The sequence below is a fragment of the Tasmannia lanceolata genome, unplaced genomic scaffold, assembly GCF_043159265.1.
Source record: "Tasmannia lanceolata isolate RefF3 unplaced genomic scaffold, GAP_Taslan_0.1 ptg000002l, whole genome shotgun sequence".
Classification (NCBI taxonomy): domain Eukaryota; kingdom Viridiplantae; phylum Streptophyta; class Magnoliopsida; order Canellales; family Winteraceae; genus Tasmannia; species Tasmannia lanceolata.
Window position 1 is genome coordinate 35,245,069 of NW_027518679.1, and position 23,601 is coordinate 35,268,669.

Consider the following 23,601-nt stretch of genomic DNA (forward strand, 5'->3'; position numbering starts at 1 on the left):
TGCACGTAGAATACCTGCTCGGCTTGAGATGCGAAGATGAAAGGCTCATCTTTATAAATATGGTATGACATATTTACAACCGTATAACCAAACTCATCTATTTTTATTCCCCTGGCCGGCGTTAGAACATCAAACCAATCACATTTGAACAATAACGCCTTCAGGTATCCGTAATAGTCAAGTTCGATGATATCTGTCAAAACACCGTAGTAATTAACCTCTCCTGCTATTGGATTCTGATCCCTGGCACTTAAAAACTTCTTGTAGTTGCAGTGACAACAACTCCACTGTTTTGAGTTTTCTTCTCTGTTCACTTTCCTTTGTGTGAAAGCGAAAACCTTTAACAAGGAACCCTTTGTATTTTGCAGCGACGGTCGATGGACCGCCGGCTAGCCATCTAAGTTTCTCAGAAAGGTGCTCACTTCTTGAATGATGCAACTCTTGAATCTATTCAAAATATAAGAATGATTAGCAAAGAGCAACTTGTTTACCATATAAACTTGAAGAGTGGCTTAAGGTTCTATCAAACTTACATGTGTCATAAACCAATTTGGAAAATCTTTAGTGTGAGTTTGTTCTATATCCATTGGTCTAGCACGAGGATGCAGATTCTTAATATCCCTAGTGTGTTTTCTGCGTATGAAATAATGTAAGAGACAAAACGTCAAGCTATTAACTAATATAGTAGATCAAAAAATAATTTAATTAACTTACTCACGAAATGGGGTGACTACGTGACAGTTGAAGAGAACATGTCGATGTGCCTGTTCAATTGTGGTTCGATCTAGAGTGCATGTCTTAGCATTACCTAGATGGCGTCCTATTGATGAGAACATAGATGGCGTCCTGTCGATGTGCCTGTTCACATGGAACATCTTCGTCATTCCCTGGTGGTCGATTCAACTTTGATTCGACACCTTCTAGATATCTCGAGCAAAACGTCAAACATTCTTCTGCTAAGTATCCCTCTGCAATAGATCCCTCGACACGACTTCTATTGCGCACATATGACTTTAATGTGAGAAGGTATCTGCATAGACATTACTTATATTACAGTTAATAATAAGAATCTGTAGAAAGCCTCATAGGTGTAAAAACTTTTGAACAATTTTGCATACCGCTCGATAGGGTACATCCATCGGTATTGTACTGGTCCAGCTATCATTGCCTCGTCGGCTAAATGAATAGGCTAATGCACCATAATATAAAAAAACGCCGGCGGGAATATCTTTTCCATATGGCAAAGTGTAAGTGCCATCCTATCTTTCAGTTTCTTGAGATCATTGCCTTTGAGGACTTTAGAACATAACTCTCTAAAGAAGTTACAGAGTTCAATCAATACCGAGCTTACCTTCTTAGGTAATGATGAGCGTAAAGCTAAGGGAAGTAGTTGTTGCATTAGAACATGACAATCATGGCTCTTCAATCCTGAAATTTTTCGCTCCCGAAGATTTACACGTCGCGAGATATTAGAGGAAAAGCCATCTGGAACTTTGATGTCCTTCAAGATGTTGCAAAGGGCTTCTTTTTCCTTTGTCGACATTGTGAAGCATGCTGGGGGCAAATATGTTTTGTTCTTTCCATTAGTCATTGGGTGAAGTGCTCTCCTTATTCCCATCTGTTGTAGATCTCGCCGTGCTTTTAAATTGTCCTTTGTTTTTCCCTCAATATTCAGTAGCGTCCCAATTACATTATCACATACATTCTTCTCAATGTGCATCACATCTAAATTGTGACGCAATAGGAGTGACTCCCAGTACGATAGACTAAAGAATATACTTCTTTTCTTCCAATTGTGTACCTTAGTAGGCTTATTCAAAGGATTCTACTCACATCCCATGGGATTCTCCTCATGTGGCCTCTTCTGGCGACGGGTATCTGGCATCTTCACACTCTTGTCTTGTTTCTTGCCAAATGTGATATTAATGTTTTTTAATTGGTCTAGTACCTCACGCCCTGTCAATGGAATCGGAGCTAACCTGTCTTCCACAGTGCCATCAAAACTCCACTTTTCAAATCAAAATTTGTGATTGGTGGTTAAGAATCGCCGGTGGCCCATGTAACATTCTTTCTTTCCATGCTTCAAACGACAAGAACATGTGTCCTTATTGCAAGAAGGACAAGCCAATTTTCCTTTGGTGCTCCATCCTGACAAGTTAGCATATGCAGGGAAGTCACTGATGGTCCACAACACTGCTGCATGCATTCGAAATGTCTCATTCCTTGATGCATCGTAAGTTTGTAAACCATCCTCCCATAATTCCTTCAACTCTTCTATCAAAGGTTGCAGATACACGTCTATATCATTTCCAGGTGCAGATGGACCAGGATTAAGCAACGAGAGCATCATATATGGTTGCTTCATGCACATCCATGGAGGCAAGTTATAAGGCATGAGAATAACTGGCCACGTGCTATGTGCAATACTCATCGTCCTAAAGGGATTGAAGCCGTCACTTGCTAACCCAAGTCTAACATTGCGAGGCTCTGAAGAAAATACCAGGTATTTGTAGTCCAATATTTTCCATGCGGTGGAGTCTGCAGGATGCCTTAATAGCCCGTCTTTGGTACGACTTACATCATGCCAAGTCATGAAAGAGGCTGTTTTCTTTGACATGTATAGCCTCTGCAGCCTTGGTTTCAATGGGAAGTGACGCAGAATCTTGGCAGATACTTTGTGTACTCCGGTAGATGAAGAACTTCTATCGTTGTTTGAATTTTGTGCAGTTGATTTCCACCTAGAAGCCCCACATATGCGACATGCCGAATCGTTAGCCACTTCCTTCCAGTACAACATACAATCGTTGGGGCATGCATCTATTTTATTGTAATGGAGGCCTAAATCCCTAATAATCTTCTTCGTTTCATAAAAAGAATTTGGCAATGATTCCCCTTCAGGAAGTGCCTCTTTCAGCAACTCGAGCAACATGGTGAATGATTTGTTCCTCCATCCATTGAGGCACTTTATGTGAAATAGCCGAACAACGAAGTTCAATTTTGATAACTTGCTGCCGGGATACAAATCATGCTCGGCGTCCTGTAATAACCTGAAAAAATTTTGTGCATCTGCATCAGGACCCTTTCCAGCTGCAACTCCTGGACCAACCTCATCATCTCCTGGATCAAACTCATCATCAGCTGGCTCAACTTCTTCATCATGTCTCGGCACTCGAAATGTGTCATGCAACAAGTCATGCATACCATCATGTCTACTCGAGTCATCATGATGGGGGCGATCACCCTCACTAGCGGCACTTGAAGACCCTTCCCCATGGAAATACCATCTAGTGTATCCTTTAAGCATCCCATTCCATAATAAATGTTCCTCCGCCTGTGTCTGATCAACCACCCTAACAAGGACACATCTATTGCATGGGCATATTATCTTGTTCCCACGAGGTGTATTGGCAAATGCGAACTCTATAAACTCTTTAACCCCTTCCTCGTACGCTACGTCATCCCTAATTCATCCAAGTGAGAAACACAATTGACACATCTTAATAATGCATCAATTGAATCCAGGTACATCTGGAAAACAAAAATGTATTGAGATTCGAACCTGTCCAGTTGAATCCAACTTCGATCCATTACTCTATTCCTGATTTGCTTGAGATCAATGTGATATCGAATGGAACACACATGTACAACTGAAAAAATCCCATATGAAGAAGAACCGTTAAAGGTGTGAGTATCAATGTGATATCGAATGGAACACACATGTACAACTGAAAAATTCCCATATGAAGAAGAACCGCTAAAGGTATGAGTATCAATTATCCAAACTTGAACAAACATGTTTGCATACAAAACATGGGTTTCATTCCAACTATCTAGGCTCCATTCATGGAGTCCTTGGAATCTGATCATTTTAATAGTAAAAAACATATAACTAAACCCAAACACAAATTTCAAACTCAATCCCAAACCCTAAACCCAACAACCTAAACCTAAACCTAAACACAAATAAAAAACCACTGTTATATATCTGTCGGTGTGGAAAAAAAAACAAATAAAAAGAACAATTGTATGTCAGCATATCAACATAGCCTCTTATAGAGAATAGTCAAAGGATATTATTAAAGTTATAGTTTTCTATCTAGATAACATGTTAAACAAGCCATAGAAGTCTGCAATTCTATCTGTTATATAAGATAACATATCATAACATAAAAAATGACAATGCATCCCATAAACTAACTTGCACAATTGAAATATCCTCTGAAAGCAAACAAAAGAACAACATTAATAACATGGCACAATATCAAGACACCCAACTTGAATAATCTAGTCTGCAAATACTAATATTAACATTGGAACCAAATGAACCTCATGTACAAGACCCAACTCCAAAGTGGAATTTCATTGTCCATTGACACTAGGAGTGTGTTCTGTTGCGCCACTTTTATGGGAAAGGAAATGGAAAACACCCCATTTTCCATGGAAAAAGCAATATCTGGTCGTTCTGTTGCATTAAACCGGGTAATTTTCAATCCTGCGTAGAATCCACCAAAGGTGACGTGTCGGCTTAAAATCCCCACCCAACTTTCCGCCTCCCAACAACGGAAAGTTGTAAAATCTTCCAAGATTCCATTTTATCGGGACTCCAAATCAATAAAATCTCCTTCATCCTTCTTTCATAATTCTAGCTCGTTGAGAACCATGACTCATCGTTTAGAACCTTCCTTCCGGCTTCGTCTCCCTACTCTCAACCGTTCTCCTGGGAAAGCTCTCTCTCTCTCTCCCTCATAATTCCATTGGAGATCTTCCAAAAACAAGCCCCTTCTTTACCTCCTGGGTTTTGTGGTGATGAAGAAGGGGCTGGGTTTGGTAGAGAGGGGCTTGAACACTTGCTTTTGCAGAGTGAGTCTTGGTTTTTGTAGTGAAGAAGGGGCTAGGCCTTGGTGTTGCGGTGAAGAAGGGGTTGTGACTGGGTTTTCCGTGAAGAAGGGATAGGGCTAGGGCTGGGTTTTGTGGCGGATCTTCTCATCCAGAGCTTTTCTGCAGACTCCTCATTTTTGACCTTATAAGGCACATCGTCAGTAAGATGTGCAGATCACACTTGCAACCCTCCAAATCTTAAATCTTTCCGGTTGTCCAATGGCTTCTTCAACTCTCGTTGAAGTGTCTTGTGAAAACCCAACTGAATCATCAGATCTCAAACCTTGATTTGCCACAAGCCAGCATTGTTCCTCTCTTTATATCCCTTTATCTCATACCTCATATTCAAAATGTAAAATCCTCACTCCAGGGGTACTTCAACTAGTTGTCTCGTTTTTGGCTTTCCTTGGCTTTCAGTAGTCTTCATCTAATTTAAGCAAATGGGATACTACCAGTTATAACCCAATGGACTGTTTGCTACTTATAACATAATGAACTGTATCCATTGGGAAAAATACAAAGCGATCCTATTCCACCACTGGAAGTGAAACAGTAACAATTTTAACAACAATCTAACAAATCTTGGGCATCGTGTCCTCAGGTGCCACTCTGCCTTAATAAATTTTGCATCTATGACTTCAATTTGGCTTATAGAGAATTATGTCCATAGTAAAAAAAACAAGCACATTTGACCATGTGGAAAGCAACAGCAGTTACTATTTATTAAATAGTATAACACAATGGACTGAGTCTATTCATTATTTCTGTACATCCAACATTTTTTGTGCATCTGCAGTTTGTTCATTGATTCTTTAATCTTATTGTTTGGTTCTCATATCACCCTTCTTTTTATCTCACTGTAGTTTGGTCATTAGTCTAATCCTTTGCAAATTCTTATTGAATTGGTTTTAGTTAATAACCATGTTGAATTTAGTAAACTTTACGTACGCTTTCTATCCAACAGAATGTGTCATTTTATATTTTCTGTATGTTTTCCTTACAGTTTTCCTACAACAGAACACTCATACCACTGCTTTTCTTTTCCAATTCCTTTCCATTTGCCACATCATTTCCTTTTCCTTTCCCGGACAAGGAAAGCAACAGAACAGACCCTAGGGGAATGGAAGCCGAGAGGGTTTTAAACTAAATCCATGAAAAAGTTGTTACCTCCACTGCTTCACTTGTACTGGGAGAATTTGTAGTTTGGCCCACAGATTTTTTGTTTCTTAAAAAATCAAACCCTAGCATTTTCCCCCGAAATAAAAAAAACCCACAGATTTCACTAGTTCTGATCATCTATCGGAGAATAAAAAAGAAATGATCTTCTAGGATTCCAAAGAAATTCTTTGACACCACCTGTTGGTACATCCATCAAGCTATGATTTTTTATTCTTTTTTCATTACGATAATTAACCCGACACAAAGAAAGCCTTCAATAAAATCACCTCTGGTAAGCATCTTTTTCACATTATCAAAAAATAAAGACAAACAAGCAAGAATACCTATTGTGACCTGAAACCCATTTACCTCAAGTAACTAAGAGAAACATAGTGGTTCTATAAAATTAGCAAGCAGAAAATAAGATGTTAAAACAAGCAAAGCTTCTCAACAGAAACTACTACGAAGAGACACCATTTAAGACATAGGGACACCCTCCTTATTACACTAGTATGACAAACGTATGACAAACAAAAGTGAAATTCGGCGAGATCATTAAAAAAAAACATGAACTGGATACAGAAACTGTAGAGAAAGCAGATCTATTACAATAGTTCACTTGGACATGAAATTGAAAGAGGGACATGTTAGTTTCATCCTCAACAGACTACAATTGAATAAGGGTCATGAAAGTGAAAGAAAACAAGCCACCCACTTCCAGATCTTTACAATGGTACCTACCCAAAAAAAAAAAGATTTGAAGAGGGGATGTTCTGTTTAATAGGCAATGGTACCTCAATTATTCTATGGAATGACTCAAGGACCGATACATTGATAAAAAAAAGAAATGTAAAGAAATGTAGACATGATCCATGATGCAATTCAAGGAGTTAATTAACACAATACAATCAGTGGAAGGGACATATGCTTCTCACTATGGAATTAAATGGCAAGACTTCCTCTTTAGAACTAATAGAAAGTCAAAGAAATAGGTACCTAAACTAGAAGAAATCCATTGCCAGTGGAATAATCAAGGGTCACTTCTTAGAAGATAGAACAGTTTTCCTATTACCCAAAACTATGAGAAATCGAAGAAATGGAGAAATCGAAGTAACATATTCAGATTAATCGAAGACATGGAGAAATCGAAGACATTGGTCAACCAATTTAACACCATCCATCCCAAAAAGAGATGGAGAAATCGAAGTAACATGTTCAATTATAGTTCAGATTAATCAAACAAAATACAGCAAGCCCAAATGAGAAAAGAGAACTTAAGTAGCCCAGAAGCAAACAGAAATCAACAAAAAAAAGTAAGAACAACAGCACAAGGTAAAGAAAGGAGTAGATAAAGGAAACTGCAGGAAAAATATAAAACATGAAAATAAATTGCAGGAAATACAAGTGGAAAATACAAAAGAGAAAGAAATGAAAATAAGAAACAGTAATGACTGACCTAGCTTGATTTTTGTTACACTCTGAAGGTGAAGAAAGGAGGAATGGAAGAGACGAAATGGTTTTCTTCCCCCTCGATCTGCAAAAAGAAAAACAGAGTTAAAAAATATAAACAGAAAACACTGCAAATTTCACATCTCATTTAGAAAAATTAACCATAATAACAAAAGAAATGACTTGCTATACAAGACATGACAGAAATCAAGATCCGTAAAATATGGGCAATAATTAAAAAGAAAAATGACATAGACCGGACATTTTATTTTCTCTACATCGTTAATAATGGAAGCAGTGTTTTCTATGGTTATCAACTCTCTAATAGTATGAATGAAGAAAATCCAAAAGATGCTATTATGCAAATAAGTTCAATCACAAACTCATGCATGCAGGGTAATTTTTGCGATTTTGTATGACATATTTGGACTTGGTCCTAAAATATTTGGTATGTTATCCAGGATGAGATCACTGAATGAAGTTATTTACCTCCAAGAAAATGCATAGTTTGGTGGCAGCTACTTATTTGTGGTTTTCTTTTGTTTCATGATTTGTTTTCATTCTTTTTTCTTGTTATTCTCATGTACGCCATTTCTTTGTTCTATGTCTGTGCCTACAGACCAGGTTGGTCTTTGGGTTTAGCAATTAAAAAAATGTTATCATGGGAATAAGACCCTCATAAGACTAGGGTTGTCCTCCACCTTTTGGTTAACAACTCAGACTACGCATTCAGCTGTGGACTCCTCCAGCCAGATGTAATTTTCATCCCTTTTAAAGCTGTTTAAATGCTCAGCTAAATGGAAGTGATTAACCTCTTCTTTGTAGTGTTATAAGCTCTAAGGAAGAGATGCACTCGTCTATTACTCACACGCATGGTTTTAAATTTCGGCCGAAATGTTTCGTTTCGGCCGAAATATTTCGGTTTCGGTGGAAAACGAAACGAAATTCACAATGAGTCGGAAAAGTACCAAATTTCGCCGAAACGAAACGTTTCGGTGAAATTTCGGAAATCTCGGTGAAATTTTGGAAATTTAAGTGAAATGTTTCGGAAATTTCGGTGAAACGTTTCGGTGAAGTACAAAATTTCACCCGAAATTTCGGAAATTTCGGTGAAATGTTTCGGATTTTGGAAATTTCGGTGAAACGTTTCAGAAATTTCCAAAATCACCGAAATTTCGGTGAAATTTTTACAAGATTTCGTCCGAAATTTCGTACCGAAACCAAAACGTTTCGGTTTCGGTGATGACCAAAACCGAAACCGAGATTTAAAACCTTGCTCACACGCATGCCTTTCTGTTTACCATTCTTTTGATAAAATAAGGGTAAGAATTATATTTTGATGTGCAGGCAGAGTATGGATTTGGGGAACTACAATTTATAATCAGATAATAATTGTATCCCTCTGATTAAGAACCTATAAATGGGTAGTAAAAAAAATATTTAGCTAAGAGTCTCCATCTTATTTCTCCCACTGAAAACCATAAAAAACATGAATTCAGATCATTATCATAATGGAGATCAGAAATGCAGAAATTCCAGATGTAAAGACATCTATAATCAAAAGAAAACTAAAAGCATCGAAACCAATCAGGTTTCGAAGCTTAAAACCCATGTATATTTCGAAACTGGGCATCAAAGCCCTAATCCAGCTCCTGATCTTTCGACTTCAGTGTGTACACATCATAAAAATAAATCGAAATGAAAAAATATAATAAAACTATCGAGCCAGAAATTCATTACCTACCAACTCCAGAAACCATAGAAAACATCAAACACAACACGTTACTGGTCTCTAAACCCTAGGCAACCAAACAGGAAATGCAATTTTGAGAAAAACAATGCCCTAGACAAACAGGATGGTCTGTTGCATGTTAGAGCAGCCACCTCATGAATGAAGACAAAATATGCAGGAAAATCAGCCTTGGTGGCTGCTATGACATGAAACAAACCATCCGCAAAAGGCCTTCTGCAAGGGACGCTAGCAAATCCCTCCCTCCCCCCCCCCCCCCCCCCCCGTCCTCTTAACACTCACACACCTTCTACGATGGATGCTAGCAAATCCCTCTCTCTCTCTCTCTCACACACACACGCACATGCGCACTGACGCACACAGACACACAGTTCAGGGCCGGGATGATCCACCATACAAGCATATGCTCGAGCTTGGGACTCCGATCATGCTTCTTAAACATATGTTCAAAATTAACGCGGTCCTCTTTAACTAGTCCTTAATTACCTAAATGATGCGAGGACTCCAATGAATATAATATCGCTCTTTATCAACAGAAAAAAATGGCTGGAGGATTCCTTCCGTTGCCATGGTCACCAACCCCAAGATCACGGCATTCTATGACACTACATCTTTCTTGATGATCATGACCAAAAGTATGCAAGCATTATCGATATAACCACATTTTGAGTACATATCAACAAGGGCAGTGGAAAGAATCACATTCAGTTCCTCCCCAAGTAGAGATGAGTTTCTCATCCAAGATCTAATGTCCCCAAAGTAGCACAATCAGACCACAATTTCACCATTTTAATCCCATTTGATCTCACTAAATTCATTCACATAAGATAGAATAACTGGATCGCTTCTTTTAGAAATCCGCACTGCGCTTACCCTGTAATCATGGCATCCAATGACACTAAATTCTTATCAGAAGTGTCTTCAAAAGCATGTCTACAAGAGCAGTAGTCAAAATTACATCCAATGACATTGCATTAATATCTATGAAAACTGAAGCCCATCTCCCCATTCTCAAAATTGGAGAGACTCGAATAAGCAGACAGAAGAAACACCATTATTGCAGGGTATCAAATCGTCGACTGAAACGAGAGCATTAGTCAGAACAAGATCAACAACTCAACAACTCAACAATCAAGCCATCACATCAAAGAATCAAAACCCTCTCATCGCAAGCCCTAAACTGAACATCTAAATTGTTTCAATTTCTGCAATACACATCAAAGAATCAAAACCCTCTCGTCGCAAGCCCTAAAACAGCTACAGAGGGAATAACATATTAAAATAGAAGAGAGATAGAGATTGGAACAAGCCGTAAAAGAGGGAAAATCCAACAGTTCATCTTAAAATCTAGAGCGCGCTGTGTAAATGAGTAGTGGCCTCTAATCTGAAACCAGAAGAGAAAGATGAAGTACCTTTACATTTTGGTTATGCTATTTAGCAATACATAAATTCAAAGACAAATTACTTTTAAGCGGTGTAGTATGCTTGTTATTATTTAACCTCTTTCTCTTCCATGTACTGTTGAATCATCCTATATATGCAACACTTAAAAGCTTTCATTTCTCTTTAATACATAAGAAAGGAGACCCTAACACAAAAAGGACAAGAAATATTGGTTTCTCTCAAATCCTAAGACCCCTTTGTTTTAGGACAGTAATTTGGGCCTATTGTTTTTAAACCCCTAAGTTGGGATTGAACATCCGACTCTGTAGGTTGAAGAACAAACCCTTGACTATTTAGCTACTCTCTCCCTCTCTCTCTCCACTTGGGATGATCTGGAAAGTTTGGAAAAGAAAAACTTCTCCAAAATTTCATGCTTTCCTTTGTTTGATTACATATAAAAAATTGACTTCAACCACAACAACAGAACTTTTATAGAGGGACTTCTAATAATAATTAAATCCCTAAAATTTGTCATTTCCCTCTAAAGTGTGGGAGAGATTGATCTCATCCCTGATGGGATAGCTCATCCCTGATGGGATAGCAATGGATCATAAACATAGAAGAATCAAAGCATAAAACAGAAATCTTTTTCACCATCCAAAAAAAAAAAACAGAACATAAATCTTTAAGAAAAGTGTCACATACGTTAGAACCCTAACACAAAATGGACACGAAATCCCCGGTGAGATTTGACAGAGATCCACCATTCCTAACAAAATAGCTTCGATTTAGAAAAAGGGCAAGAAAGAGATCTACCTTTAGATGACTTGACGAGCAATAGAGATAGGCCCCAAACCCTAAACTCTCCACCGAAATTGATTCAATTTCTATAATACACATCAAATAATCAAAACCCTCTCATCAGTTTTTCCCTAACTCCAGATCAAAAATAGCAAACCCAGACTAAAAGAGAGAAGAGAGAGATTGGAGCAAACCCTAGGGCTCTGTTCACTTGTTTTCCCGGGAAAGGAAAGGAAAGGAATCTGACGTGGCAAAATGGAAAGGAAAGGAAAAGAAACTGTGATTTTCCCTTGCTTTCTCGCTGTTCACTTGCCCAGAAAGGGAGGGAAAATATGCAGGAAAGTTATTTTCTCGCTGTTCACTTGCCAAGAAAGCAAGGGAAAATATGCAGAAACCCATATTAAACATATTTTGCAAAAGAGATTTTTTTTTTTGCATTAAATGCTACCGCATAAACAACACGTACATAGTATCACTACAAGAAAAGTGACATTCACCGACGGTCTGAATTAGTCCAGCATATGGGGACACAACCTGTAATATTTATATAGGGATCTTATTATACAAACATAAAATACAAATCTTAAAGATACACTCTGCGTTACATGGCATTGATCATCCTAAGAACACACAAGTTTAATGCTTTTATCAGAATCTGATATGGACAATGAAAGCTAGGACAACCATGAAGCAAGTAACCATGGCACAATCAGATCCAAAGCCAATTAAAGAACTACAAGCATCCATCCAATTGTGTGCACTCCCAAGCAGAACAACAAGAAAGCATACTAAACGCGTTTACATCATAATCATAAAATCCAATTTCAATGTAGAAAGTGGAATTGGAACAGTGCTTTTTGTAATAAATTACCATGAGAGGGGAAAAGAAATTGCTCAAAGTAGAAAACCAGTGTAAATGTCAACATTTTAAATACTAACAGTTTAAAGAGACATAAAAACGAATGGTAGGGCTTCCTAAAACCTACAAGAACATGAATAAGCAGGAAAAAAACAGAGATCTGAGTAACAGTCCTAAAAATACATAAACATCACAAAGCCAAACGGCGCAGAATGCGCCCCAACATCTCCACTCGATCCATCTCGTCCAGAGAAAGGAAGGCCTCAGCTTCCTTCTGATGCCCATGCAGGTGAACATAAGCATCAATGAGCTCACCTCTAGCGAAACCATCAATGTTCAACACGGCATCTTTGAGGTCAGGGAGGCTGTGTACCTCACTAGTAGTAATTTTGGCATCAGCAACCATTTTAATGCCCAGTCTGCATATAAAACCATAATGTGAGTCAACATACCTCATAAACAAGTGGAAAAAAGTCTAAAATGCTACTGTCATAGGTACTAACCCCACACCAATGGCTAACCCCAAAAACCAAGGAACATTGTGGATGTCCTCTTCACGCTTGTCTTTCAAATCCTCATGGCTCTCAATATATGCATTTAAGGATGCTTCTGCCTCATTCCTTGTGGCATAGGAGCGATAAGATGCTCCACTATACCTGTTCACTTGAAGGTGACAGTCTGCCCAACTCTCGAATATGCCCACCTGTCGTCCCTTGAAAACCACATAAAACTTATCCTTCGCCATTACCTGGTACCACATAAACAACACATAAGCAATTTTTCCAACAACAAATGATAGATAAACAACGTTTACTTAGATGAGAGGCAAATATCATCCATGGATAAACAACGTTTAGCCAAAGATCTCAATCTTCACATAAATCTAATATATCTAAACATTACACCCATCCATAAAACCAATAGTTTCATCAAACTATTACACCCATAGTTCCATCCATAAAACCTAGTTCCATCCATAAAACCAACAACACATAGTTCCATCAAACAAATACACCCAAAATATATCTAAACATAACACATAGATAGTTCATAAGTAAAAGGTTCATAAGTAACACATAGTTCCATCCATTAAAAGACCCAAGAACCAAAAAAACCTCCAACCGAAACGGTTCAAGACACAAACCCAGCCAAACGGCGCAGAATGCGCCCCACCATCTCCTCTCGGTCCATCTTCTCCAGAGAAAGGAATGCCTCAGCTTCCTTGTGATGCCCGTGCAGGTACACATAAGCATCAACGAGGTCACCTCTGGGGAAACCCCCAATTTCAAGCACGGCATCTTTCAGGTGAGGGAGGCTGTGCACCTCACCAGTAGTAATTATGGCATCAGCAACCCTATTAATGCTGGAAGACACAACCTGCAACTCCGATAGAAGTGCAGCATTAGGACGCTTCTTTGACTTCTTCCCACCACTAGCAGATGGGCCCCTGATAGGAGAAGAGTCACTATAGCCCATGCTAGCATCTAAGACAGGTGTAGATGAAGACGCTCTACCATGAGGCGGAGTACGGAGGTAACTTTCGTCCATATCATCTAGCCCAACCGTAAGGGTCGATGAAGAAGCACCGTGTGTGTCCTGCGTCGGCTGAGTGGGATCCCTTCTTGTATCCCTAACATCCTCCCCACGTGTGTAATCATCATCGCAGACAGCTTTCATATCTTCGTAGAGAGGATACCGTTTGCTAAAGAAGCGTTGGTGTTCTGGATGCAACTGTAAAAAAGGAAAGGAATTGTCACGGAATATTATTTAAACATGTAACTTATAAATAGAGGAAGCGATATACGAAAAATAAATATTACCCTCAAGTATTCATTCTTCACTTCTTCGTCAACCGATAACTTGCATATGGTTTCATCCCAGCCAAAGCCACTGAGATTTATGATGGAGTTCAGAGTCCTATAAGTTGTCTTCAGTGTCTTCAACCGATTTTTCACATGCTGTTTCGTTAGGGTCATGTTCAGGACAGTAACTAGTTCCTGCGCAATAGCAACATAAGCACACTCTTTGAACCCAGCACCAGTTTTCTGCCCCTCGGCTATCTGATTCTTAAGGGCTGCCAAGAGAGCCCCATCCATAGTCCCATCCATAGTCACATTCCATGAGACATTCACCTTCTTATCAGCTGTACCTGCAGTTCCTGCCATCTCGCCTGCAACTTTTCGAAACACTTCATATAAAAAACTTCAATCATAGAATTATAGATAACCAATAGACATAAGCAATCTTAGAAGTTACATTAACCAATACTGTAACAAACATAGAAATTACATAAACAGATCTCAACCCAGCACACTAAATGAATATCTATAAAAATAGTACACCACAAAGAAAGGAATATAAGCTACAGTTCCAACAAAGTACACATCGAAAATGTAAACACAGGTGCGTTTCCTAACAACGATGACGTGCTTGGAAATCATTCCACATCTGATTCATGATTGTGGTTCGAATGTTACGACCTTCCCTTAAATCCTCGGCCCTGGTCATAGGAGGAGGAGGAACAGGTCCTTCCTCCTCTTCCTCTTCAGGTGGAAGCAATGCCAGCTCATCGTCAACATCCTGAATGTAGGCACCGTCGGGCATCTCCCTCCTAATGTGGTTGTGGACGCAGCAACAGGCCAACACTATGTCGATCTGCTTGTCATATGAGTACATGGGTGCTAAATTTAATATGCCGAATCGCTTCTTCAGGACACCAAAAGTTCGCTCGATTACATTCCTTGCCGAAGAATGCCTTTGGTTATACAACTCCTCGGGTTTTCTTGGTCTGCGCCTTCTAATCTGATTGAGATGGTAACCAATACATCGGATTGGAGTTATAAAATGGGACAGGCACGGATACCCGGCATCACCAAGGTAAAACTTTCCTACAATCAAAGAAAGGATTATACTCAAATTAGCTATGTACTACGGGAACTGCATCGGTACAAACATAATAATAAGGTAACTATTACCTGGCAAAATAGGAATCCTGTTCTGCTTTGATATGGCAGATGCTAACACCCGTGAGTCCGATGCCGACCCCTCCCACCCACAAAGGACGTACGTAAACTTTAGGTCAAAGTCGCAACAGGCTAACACATTTTGGGATGGGAAGTGCTTACGACAAATATATCTTTTCTGAATATCCTGAGATACTTTTGCAGGAATGTGCGTCCCGTCAATTGCACCGAGACAATCCTATAATATGGACATTCAGATGTCAACCATCACCATGAACATGCCTCAATTACTAACAAACTACAGTCGAAATACGTACCTATCGTAAATGTACCTTAAAATAAGGCATGAAATTAGGATTATCAAGGATTGCACGTGGTGTCTCCCTTGATGGACGTACTATGAACATGTATTGCAGAATGAGAACAGCATCGAGAACCTTATTAAAATACTTTGAAACAGTTGCCCCAGACCTTCTTGTGGTTGCCCTAACAATAAGATTCCTTTCGTTGTGTGAAATCACACTTAAGAAAATCATAACTTGTTCCTCAACAGTGCAATGAATTGTGTCTTCCAACAAGGTAGTGTTTCTGAAAAGGGCCACGAAAGTGCGGAAGCACCGAACATCCATACGAAGAAGAGCAATACAATGGTCCTCTGCGTTCGTGATACGTCTAACAAATGTCCTACGGGTTAGGTACCCGCTTTCGTAAGGTGCTCTTGTAATATTCTGCTCTAGGTATAGGCGAACCCTAAGAGTAACTGCAGCTGCCGCAGAGATTACTATAGCTGCAGCTCGAAGGATCAACATGCGCCTATTTGCTGGTTGTCGAGGCATGATGGTAGCCTACCAAATACTAAAAAAAACATAACTGAAGATGAGAACCCAACTACCAAAAACACCATAACTATAGTCGCAACAATTGAAACAAAATAACCACAATCAGAAAGCACCAAACCAACAACCACCCACAAACTCCAAACAACCATAAACCCCCACAACCTCCAAACAACCATCAACCACCAATGCACCAACAACCATCAACAACCTCCAAACAACCATGTACCCCCAAAGCACCCACAGACCCCCACAACCTCTAAACAACCATCAACCACCAATGCACCAACAACCACCCACAACCTCCAAACATCCATCAACCCCCAAAGCACCAACAACCACCCACAATCTCCAAAAAACAAATATTAACATATGAACAAAATCAGATATGATCTTGTGTGGCAAAGAATAAAGAAACAGTAGAGATTAGTTGATCTTGTGTGGGAAACAACCATAGAAATAAACAGAAATACATAAACTGAATTACATCAACAATAGTCACATAGAAATCAGATATTTTGTGGCCCAATAAAAAATGTGTGAATAAAAAAAAACAAAAACAGACCTTGAAAAGAACACTATCCTTGAAAAGAAAAAGTTAAAAAAATGAACACTAATTAAAAATAACACATATCAGAACTCTAAAAATCCAAACCCTAAGGCCACGTTTTTTATTGTTACAACCAGAACTTTGTTATAGAAAATAAACCACAGAACCCTAAAAAATCAACCGTATACACATCAATATCAAAATAGGAGAAGAAAACCTTTCATAATATAGATCTGGACAACCAACAATAACAGATCTTGTATGAAACAGATCAACAGATCTTTAAAAATCAAACGGATCTTTAAAAAAAACTAAGAAAAAACAACCAACAAAGAGGAAAATGAGAAGAAACATAGGCAATAATAAGAAATCACAGCATACAAAGGGAAAAATCAAACCCCCAACAGAACAGATCTTGTATAAATCAGAATCTCACGGAAAAAAAACAGAAAAAGATGCAAATCTGCCCTTGGGAAGAAGAAATGAAACAGTACCTTGATAAACAGAGGAGAAGAATGTGCTTCGCCGGTCTTTGGGTGCTCGCCGGAGTGATTACCGCCGCCAGAGTGCTCGAGGAAGACAAAGAAGAGGAGCGGCTAGGGTTTCCTTTCAGAGGTAGGGTTTCGTTTCAGACGCGTGACTTGAAAAAAATAACCCCGATAGATTTTCTAGCGCGTGATGGAAAAGCACTTTCCTACCCTTTTCGACGGAAAAATAAATGGGTACTTTCGCGAGAAACCATTATTTCCACGTAATACTTTTTATTTTCCATGTCAATAAGTATACTTTCCCAAGAAGGGAAGCGAACAGCGGGAATTTATCTTTCCCGAGAAAAAAGGGGTATTTTCCTTTCCTGAGATTTCTTGAGAAGGCAAGTGAACAGAGCCTAGAAGAGGGAAAACGATGGTCTATTTTCCTTAGAAACCGGTGGTGGCGTTCCACATGGAAGCAACCCCAAAACAAGCTAGGGCTGGAAGAGAAGGTTGGAGGAAAGAGGGAAAATGGAGAGGGTTTGGCTAGGTCTCGATGGAAGTGGAGGGAGAAAAAAGAGGGAAAACGAAAAATTAGGGCTGGAAGAGAAGGTTGGAGGAAAGGGGGAAAATGGAGAGGGTTTGGCTAGGTGTCGATGGAAGTGGAGGAAGAAACAAGAGGGAAAACAAAAAAATTTCGTGCTTGGCACGGGAGATAAAAAAAAAAGTGGTTGGGGTCGCCTAAATAAGTGGGAGATATAGAGGCAGTCAAGACTACGTTTATTTCTTACGTAATAAGGTCAGCGCGCGTACGCATTAGCAGGGGCGCTTTTTTGCGTCTGCCTCTATATGTCTGCCTCTAAAACTAAACTTTGTTGTAGTGTTTACAGTTGTTGTATGTCATTCCACATTTGATGACATGTCCTTTTTGGAAAAGGTTGTACATTCCAAACTTGATGATACATCTTAACTCAAATATGGATAAGATGACTGTAACATTCCAAAAAGAAACATGAAATGGTTCTTTGCAAAAGACACTATTTGGTCTTGTTCTTTATTGAAACTTGACAATTAGTAATGGTTCTTTGCAAAAGAAGCTATTTAGGTCTTGTTCTTTATTGAAACTTGACAATTATGCTTATGGTGAGAGTGATACTGATACTTTTTCAGTCATTTTAGAATTGTACTAAGTTCTTCTTCAGGTAGAACTAGATACTTTCGTGAATTATGGAATTGTACTAAGTTCTTCTTTAGGTAGAACTAGATACTTTCATGTTTATAATATTGGTTGGATTCATTTTTATGAAATCCATATTTGATAATTCATAGGGATTGGCGAAAACGGTGGAGCTTATCTTGATTTGGACTTTGATGAGGATGACTTACTTGAGTAAATCTTCTAAAGTCATAAAGACTATGCTTTCATTTCAGTATGTATCGAGTTCACTTTTTTGTGGAACTTTATTTTGGATCTCGATGAGAATCATACCTCATGAATGAATTCCTCTAAGATCAGTGGGGTTTTCTTATATGTGAAACTACCTTTGGTTGAGTTTAGATTGTATCTCAAACTCTTGGTTAATCATAAAGTATTCTTGTTTTCAGTTGGATTACAGATCTTTATTGATATGGTGATATGGATGATTCAATAATTTTGTTTGGACATCACATTAACTATCTATTGGATTGTGCTATATGTAAAACATAGGAGGAGATTGTTGGGTAAATAATATAACCCTATTATGTTCTAATATAAGCCCAATAAGATAATGGACCAGTGTAGTGGGCCTACTTGGGCTAGAGCCCATTAACCTATTAAAATCCTAGTGTGTGTGTGTGTGTGTGTGTATATATATATATAGGGGCTGGAGGCAACAAACTTGGTATTCCAAACTAGATACCTTGGGTGTAATGCTTCAAGCAACCTCTTGCTTGACCTAATTCCTCTAACAAAACTCTTGTCAAACATAGAGTTAGGATAAAAAAGGATGTCCATTGATCTTAAATCCTAATTTTTAGAAAGAGATAAACATGAATTACATAAAGTGGACCCCACTAGAATCGACAAATTCCACTTGGATGACATCTAACCCATGTTGACCGAGCTTCACTAGAATGGACAAATTCCAATTGGATGACATCTAACCCATGTTGACCGAGCTTCAGATTAAAACATAATCTCTTTTAGTTGTTGAACAAACCTCAACGCATTAGTGGACCCCCTTCATATCTATAGATTTGGGTAGAAACTGGGTGCGTGACCAACCCTCGAGGTGTAAATGGTGGGCTGCACTTGATTTGGCCGAGTACATATTTGACCTTTTTTTTTTCTTGTAATTAATGTGGGTCCATCTTGAATTATTTAGTATATATACATAAAGAGAGATGGTTTGAATCATTATTTGAATCCACCCTCTGCAACGCAAGTGTCCATATGGATTAACTTGAAATTAGAATGTTGGTTAGTTGCCGTTTTCTAGGCGGTTGCTAGGATGGGTAGGACCATCACATGCATGTGACTTTTAGGCAACTGTCATCCGTGGTAAACTCAAATAGATAAACTATCCAGATCATGTTGAAAAACTGTGATGGACTAACCAAAAGTGTCTGATTAGTGTGTAATTCCCACAATTATGATGATTAAGGACCTCTGAAGATGCCGTTAATAATTATTTGCGTATGGTCTTACACGCAAAAAATGGTTATAATAGTTTTAGGCTTTTAGCAATGCCATATTTAATGGTCCAAAGAAGCTGTAATGTCCTATTTAGAAATAAGATTAAACTAAAAGAAACTTATGTTAAATCTAGTAAAATCTGACCACTGGATCTAGGGTGTTAGATGTTGTAGATTAGGCAATTAAGCAATTAGGTATTAGAATAGGATAATCTTTCATAAGGTTTTCATCTATGCTTATCTTTTAAGGACATTACTTAAGGACAGATTATAGTTAATTGTAATGGTCCCAGATTAATAGAAATTCATCATTTTTCATCTTAGTTGTTATTAAGAATAAATTTTGGTAGCATCTATAGAGGCCCTAAGGCCATGTTTGGCAGTAATGACAGTTTTTTCCATGGAATATTGGTTTATCAAGTGGTGGGAGAGGGACAAGGAGGGTAGGAGAGGGGCAAGGAGACTTGGGCGGGCATGCATTAATGAGGAGAGGGTGAAAAGTGGCTGAAAATAGGGAAAAGAAGAAATTCAAGTCGAAAGCGAGTTTTTGTTTTTCTTATTTTTCAGCTACTTTGTATCATCTCCTCACTCATACCCTCTCAATTCTCTCTTTCTCCTCCTCTCCTTGCCCCCTTTTCAACACTTGGTAAGCTAACATTCCATGAAAAAAAAATCATGGTTGCCAAACATGGCCTAAGAGTCTCTCTTGGATCTCCATCAAAGTTTGTCATGAAGTTAAATATGATTATTTGCAAATAAGATGTAGTTAATGGCTTCCTAAGAGGCCCCATTATCCCATTTGCAGATGAGATTAGATTAAAATAAGGTTATTTGCAAATAGGAAACTGGATTCCAAAGATGCTTATGTAAGACCTACTGAATATTTTCAAATGCTTACGACTTGTTGATGACATTATTGACAACTATAGCCTCAACGAGTAGCTTAGAAAACAACTTTAGGGTAGATGGAAGCTTATTGTGGTTTGGTCGAGTTTCGAATTTCCCGTCTTGAATTAGATGTGGCTCAAGCGTAAGTAGGAGTGCAAGTTGGGTCGGGCTCAACCCGAATCCGACAGGTTCAACCCAATTTTGGCTTGGGTTGTGTCAGGAAAAGACAACCCGATTGCGTTATGACTAAGGTTTTTGGGAAACCCAATCTAACTATGTTCACCTAATTTATTTTACTGCGATTTTTAAAATCATATTTGTCTGTATTTTTTCAGCCTCCATCATAGGCCAATCCAAAACCAACCATACTCAAATCGGGTTAGGTGGGTTGGATTAGTGTGGAGAGATTTAGAGGCAGGTTGGGTTAGGCTTGACCCTTCGCAACCCGAGGTTCAGAATGGGTTTGATTAGGATTCAGATAATGCTACGTTGGCTAGGCTAGGGTTGAGGTAATTGCCTTTTATTGCTGATAGTAGAAGTGGATTTTGATGGCAAGCCCTCTTTCAAAAATCGGGCAGATGAGTTGCCTTTTATTGTTTATAGAGCATTAAATATTACAGCTCCAACTGCACTCAAAATTAGAAAATTGAAATCGAATATTTTTAGAAGGTATGCATGATATCTAGTTAATAATGAACTCCTAATTCATGTCATTATTTACAAATAAGATTAAATTAAAATAATCTTATCGAGACTAACGCACAGTGTATCCAAAGAAGCTCTCATATTTTTAGCATTAGTATTGAGGAACATTTGTTTAAAGGTTTTATTAAAGAAACAAAGAAATCTATCTACTCAATCCAGATATAAAAGAGCAAAGAAGTTTAGACTCGTACCTCTATTTCCTATATCACCTGATCCATTCAAAATGTTAATCCTGTCAATTGGAAATTGCATATAAGCACCAGGAAACCAAAAAAAAAAAAAAAACAATGATATTTCCATCTCTTGTTTTAGTCATCTCTCTTTTACTCAAGCTCATTTTTTAGAGCTTCAATTAACTAGTTAGAATGAATGAAAGAGTTTTAAGAGAGCTGCGATTGGATAAAAAATGGCTGGCAAGGCCAATCGTCTTTATATTATATTATTAAAGGCAAGTGATATTTCCACCATCTTTTCATTTTCATGCTTCTGTTAGGGAGAAACAAAAGGGGTGAAGATAGGATTTACTCTAATGTAAGCTTGCTTAGAATGAAAAGTATTGGACGGTCATTGAAGCATATCTGCATGTAATTAATCCTCACGTAACGTAACAGTGCGATGTGTGATGTGGAAACCATCTAAGCTAAAGTCCAAAGGTAGAGAGATGTGATATGAAACTATATGTGATGGGTTTACTTTTCAAAATTTAGAGGGAAATAATATGATTATGATCAATTTAGTAGGATATCATCATAAATTGAAGGTCCCTTTTTTAATGGTAATTATAAATTGAATTGAAGGTCCTTTTACATAAAAGAAATCATTTGCAAACAAACAAAAATGTTAAATTTTAGGAAAAAATATGAAGACCGAGAGTACGACCCAGCAGGTGACTTGCAATGAGAATATGCCATGTGTTAAAAAAAAATTACTTTTTTCACGATTTCCCTAAACTAGGTCTGCCTCATGTCATTTGGTGGGCTAAAACAAATCTACATACCTACACATAATTGTTTTTGGACAAAAAAGGGTAAAAACAAATAAATTACAAGATGGGAAAAAATCAAAGTAAATACAAGAATCGATTAAACTCTTACCATCTCAAGAGATCTCCACCGTCGTTTTCTCTTCCTCATTTCCTCTTTTCCCTCTTCTCTGTATCAACCCTAATCCCTAATCTTGAATAAAGAAAGAGGAGGAGATGACGTTTTTATATTATTAAAAAGGGAAATGATATTTCCACCCCTTTCAACATTTTCTACCGACAAGGAAAAGGGGTGGAAATATAATTTTTCCCCGGAATCAAAAGTTGGACGATTACTTAATAGGAGAGTAACTCACCTTTCCTTTTTTGATAGGCTGTGAATCTGCTTACCATTTCGCGTTGTTTTTCACGAAATGGGGACTTCTGCTGACGAGTGTCGGTAAATTCACCTTCTAAAAGGATGAATTCACCCCCTCTTTACCACGTTACTCTCTCACTACCACACACGGTACAACCATTAGACACCCTCTCTCTTTCTCTTTTAACGTGAACTTTTGATGGGGCCTATCCCTACTCTCTCTTAACTCCTGGGCAAACCCTCAGTGGGCCCAACAATAAATGGTTTAGATCATTGGAGAAGGTGGACCCCGTAGAAAGTATATTTAAACAAAACACCTAGGCCAGTTTGTTCAAAGATCCAAACCATTCATATGTTTGGCTCCAATGTGAAGAGGCACCCCGGTGTGGTTATTGATGGCGTCTGGATCCGGGTCTGCGATCGCGCGGTCGGTAGAGGGCCTCCGCGGGGTCTGCAATCACAAACAAAAGGGGGTCATTGGGTCCGGGGTGGGTCCCGGACGACCACTTCGACACCCAAGTCAGATCCTTCGACCAGTCAATATAAAGAACAGCTAGAAATGGAGGGGGTTTTGACCAGGGTTACCAGGGCCGGTGCGCGGGGACATTTCTGGGTGCATAAATGAGTGAGTCGGAGGGGACTAGCAGGGAGGGCAGGATGGGATTCCTGGCCTCCTCTGTTGTTGCCTCGCCTCTATTTCCGGTATTGCGGGGTGGAGGATGGGTGAATTCCCTGCTTTCAGGGGCCAAAAGAAAAAAGGTCCCCTTCTTCTTCCTTTCCCTCCCCTTTTAAAGGGAGGTGTGCGGCCCTTTTCATCATTATGGAGGGAAAAACTTCCTTTGCAGGATTGGGCCGTCCCTCTGCCTCGCCGGCGCGCGTGGCTTTGGCGGCCATT

The 23,601-nt window shown here is 38.8% G+C and overlaps 1 protein-coding gene across 11 annotated transcripts; it reads right to left on the minus strand.

The window, feature by feature from the left end:
* Positions 1 to 428: 428 nt before the first annotated feature.
* On the minus strand, positions 429 to 22,610 carry LOC143871132 (uncharacterized). 11 transcript variants are annotated; one of them, XR_013245922.1, is made up of 8 exons: positions 22,461 to 22,610; positions 21,558 to 21,598; positions 14,099 to 14,448; positions 13,793 to 14,009; positions 7,493 to 7,570; positions 3,560 to 3,647; positions 1,119 to 3,461; positions 715 to 1,030 (listed from the first exon to the last, which is right to left on the minus strand). XR_013245922.1 is itself a non-coding variant. In XM_077376655.1 (7 exons), the coding sequence occupies exons 3-7, from the start codon at positions 13,021 to 13,023 to the stop codon at positions 2,018 to 2,020; spliced, it is 1,956 nt and encodes a 651-aa protein (XP_077232770.1). In that variant the 5' UTR covers positions 13,024 to 13,026; positions 21,558 to 21,598; positions 22,461 to 22,610; the 3' UTR covers positions 715 to 2,017. The 11 variants fall into 11 exon arrangements, 8 of the variants coding, with proteins under 8 accessions (XP_077232770.1, XP_077232765.1, XP_077232766.1 ...); XM_077376655.1 differs by lacking the exons at positions 13,793 to 14,009; positions 14,099 to 14,448 and adding exons at positions 12,594 to 12,697; positions 12,782 to 13,026 and having other exon boundaries at positions 715 to 3,461; XM_077376650.1 differs by having other exon boundaries at positions 715 to 3,461.
* Between the last annotated feature and the right edge of the window lie 991 nt (positions 22,611 to 23,601).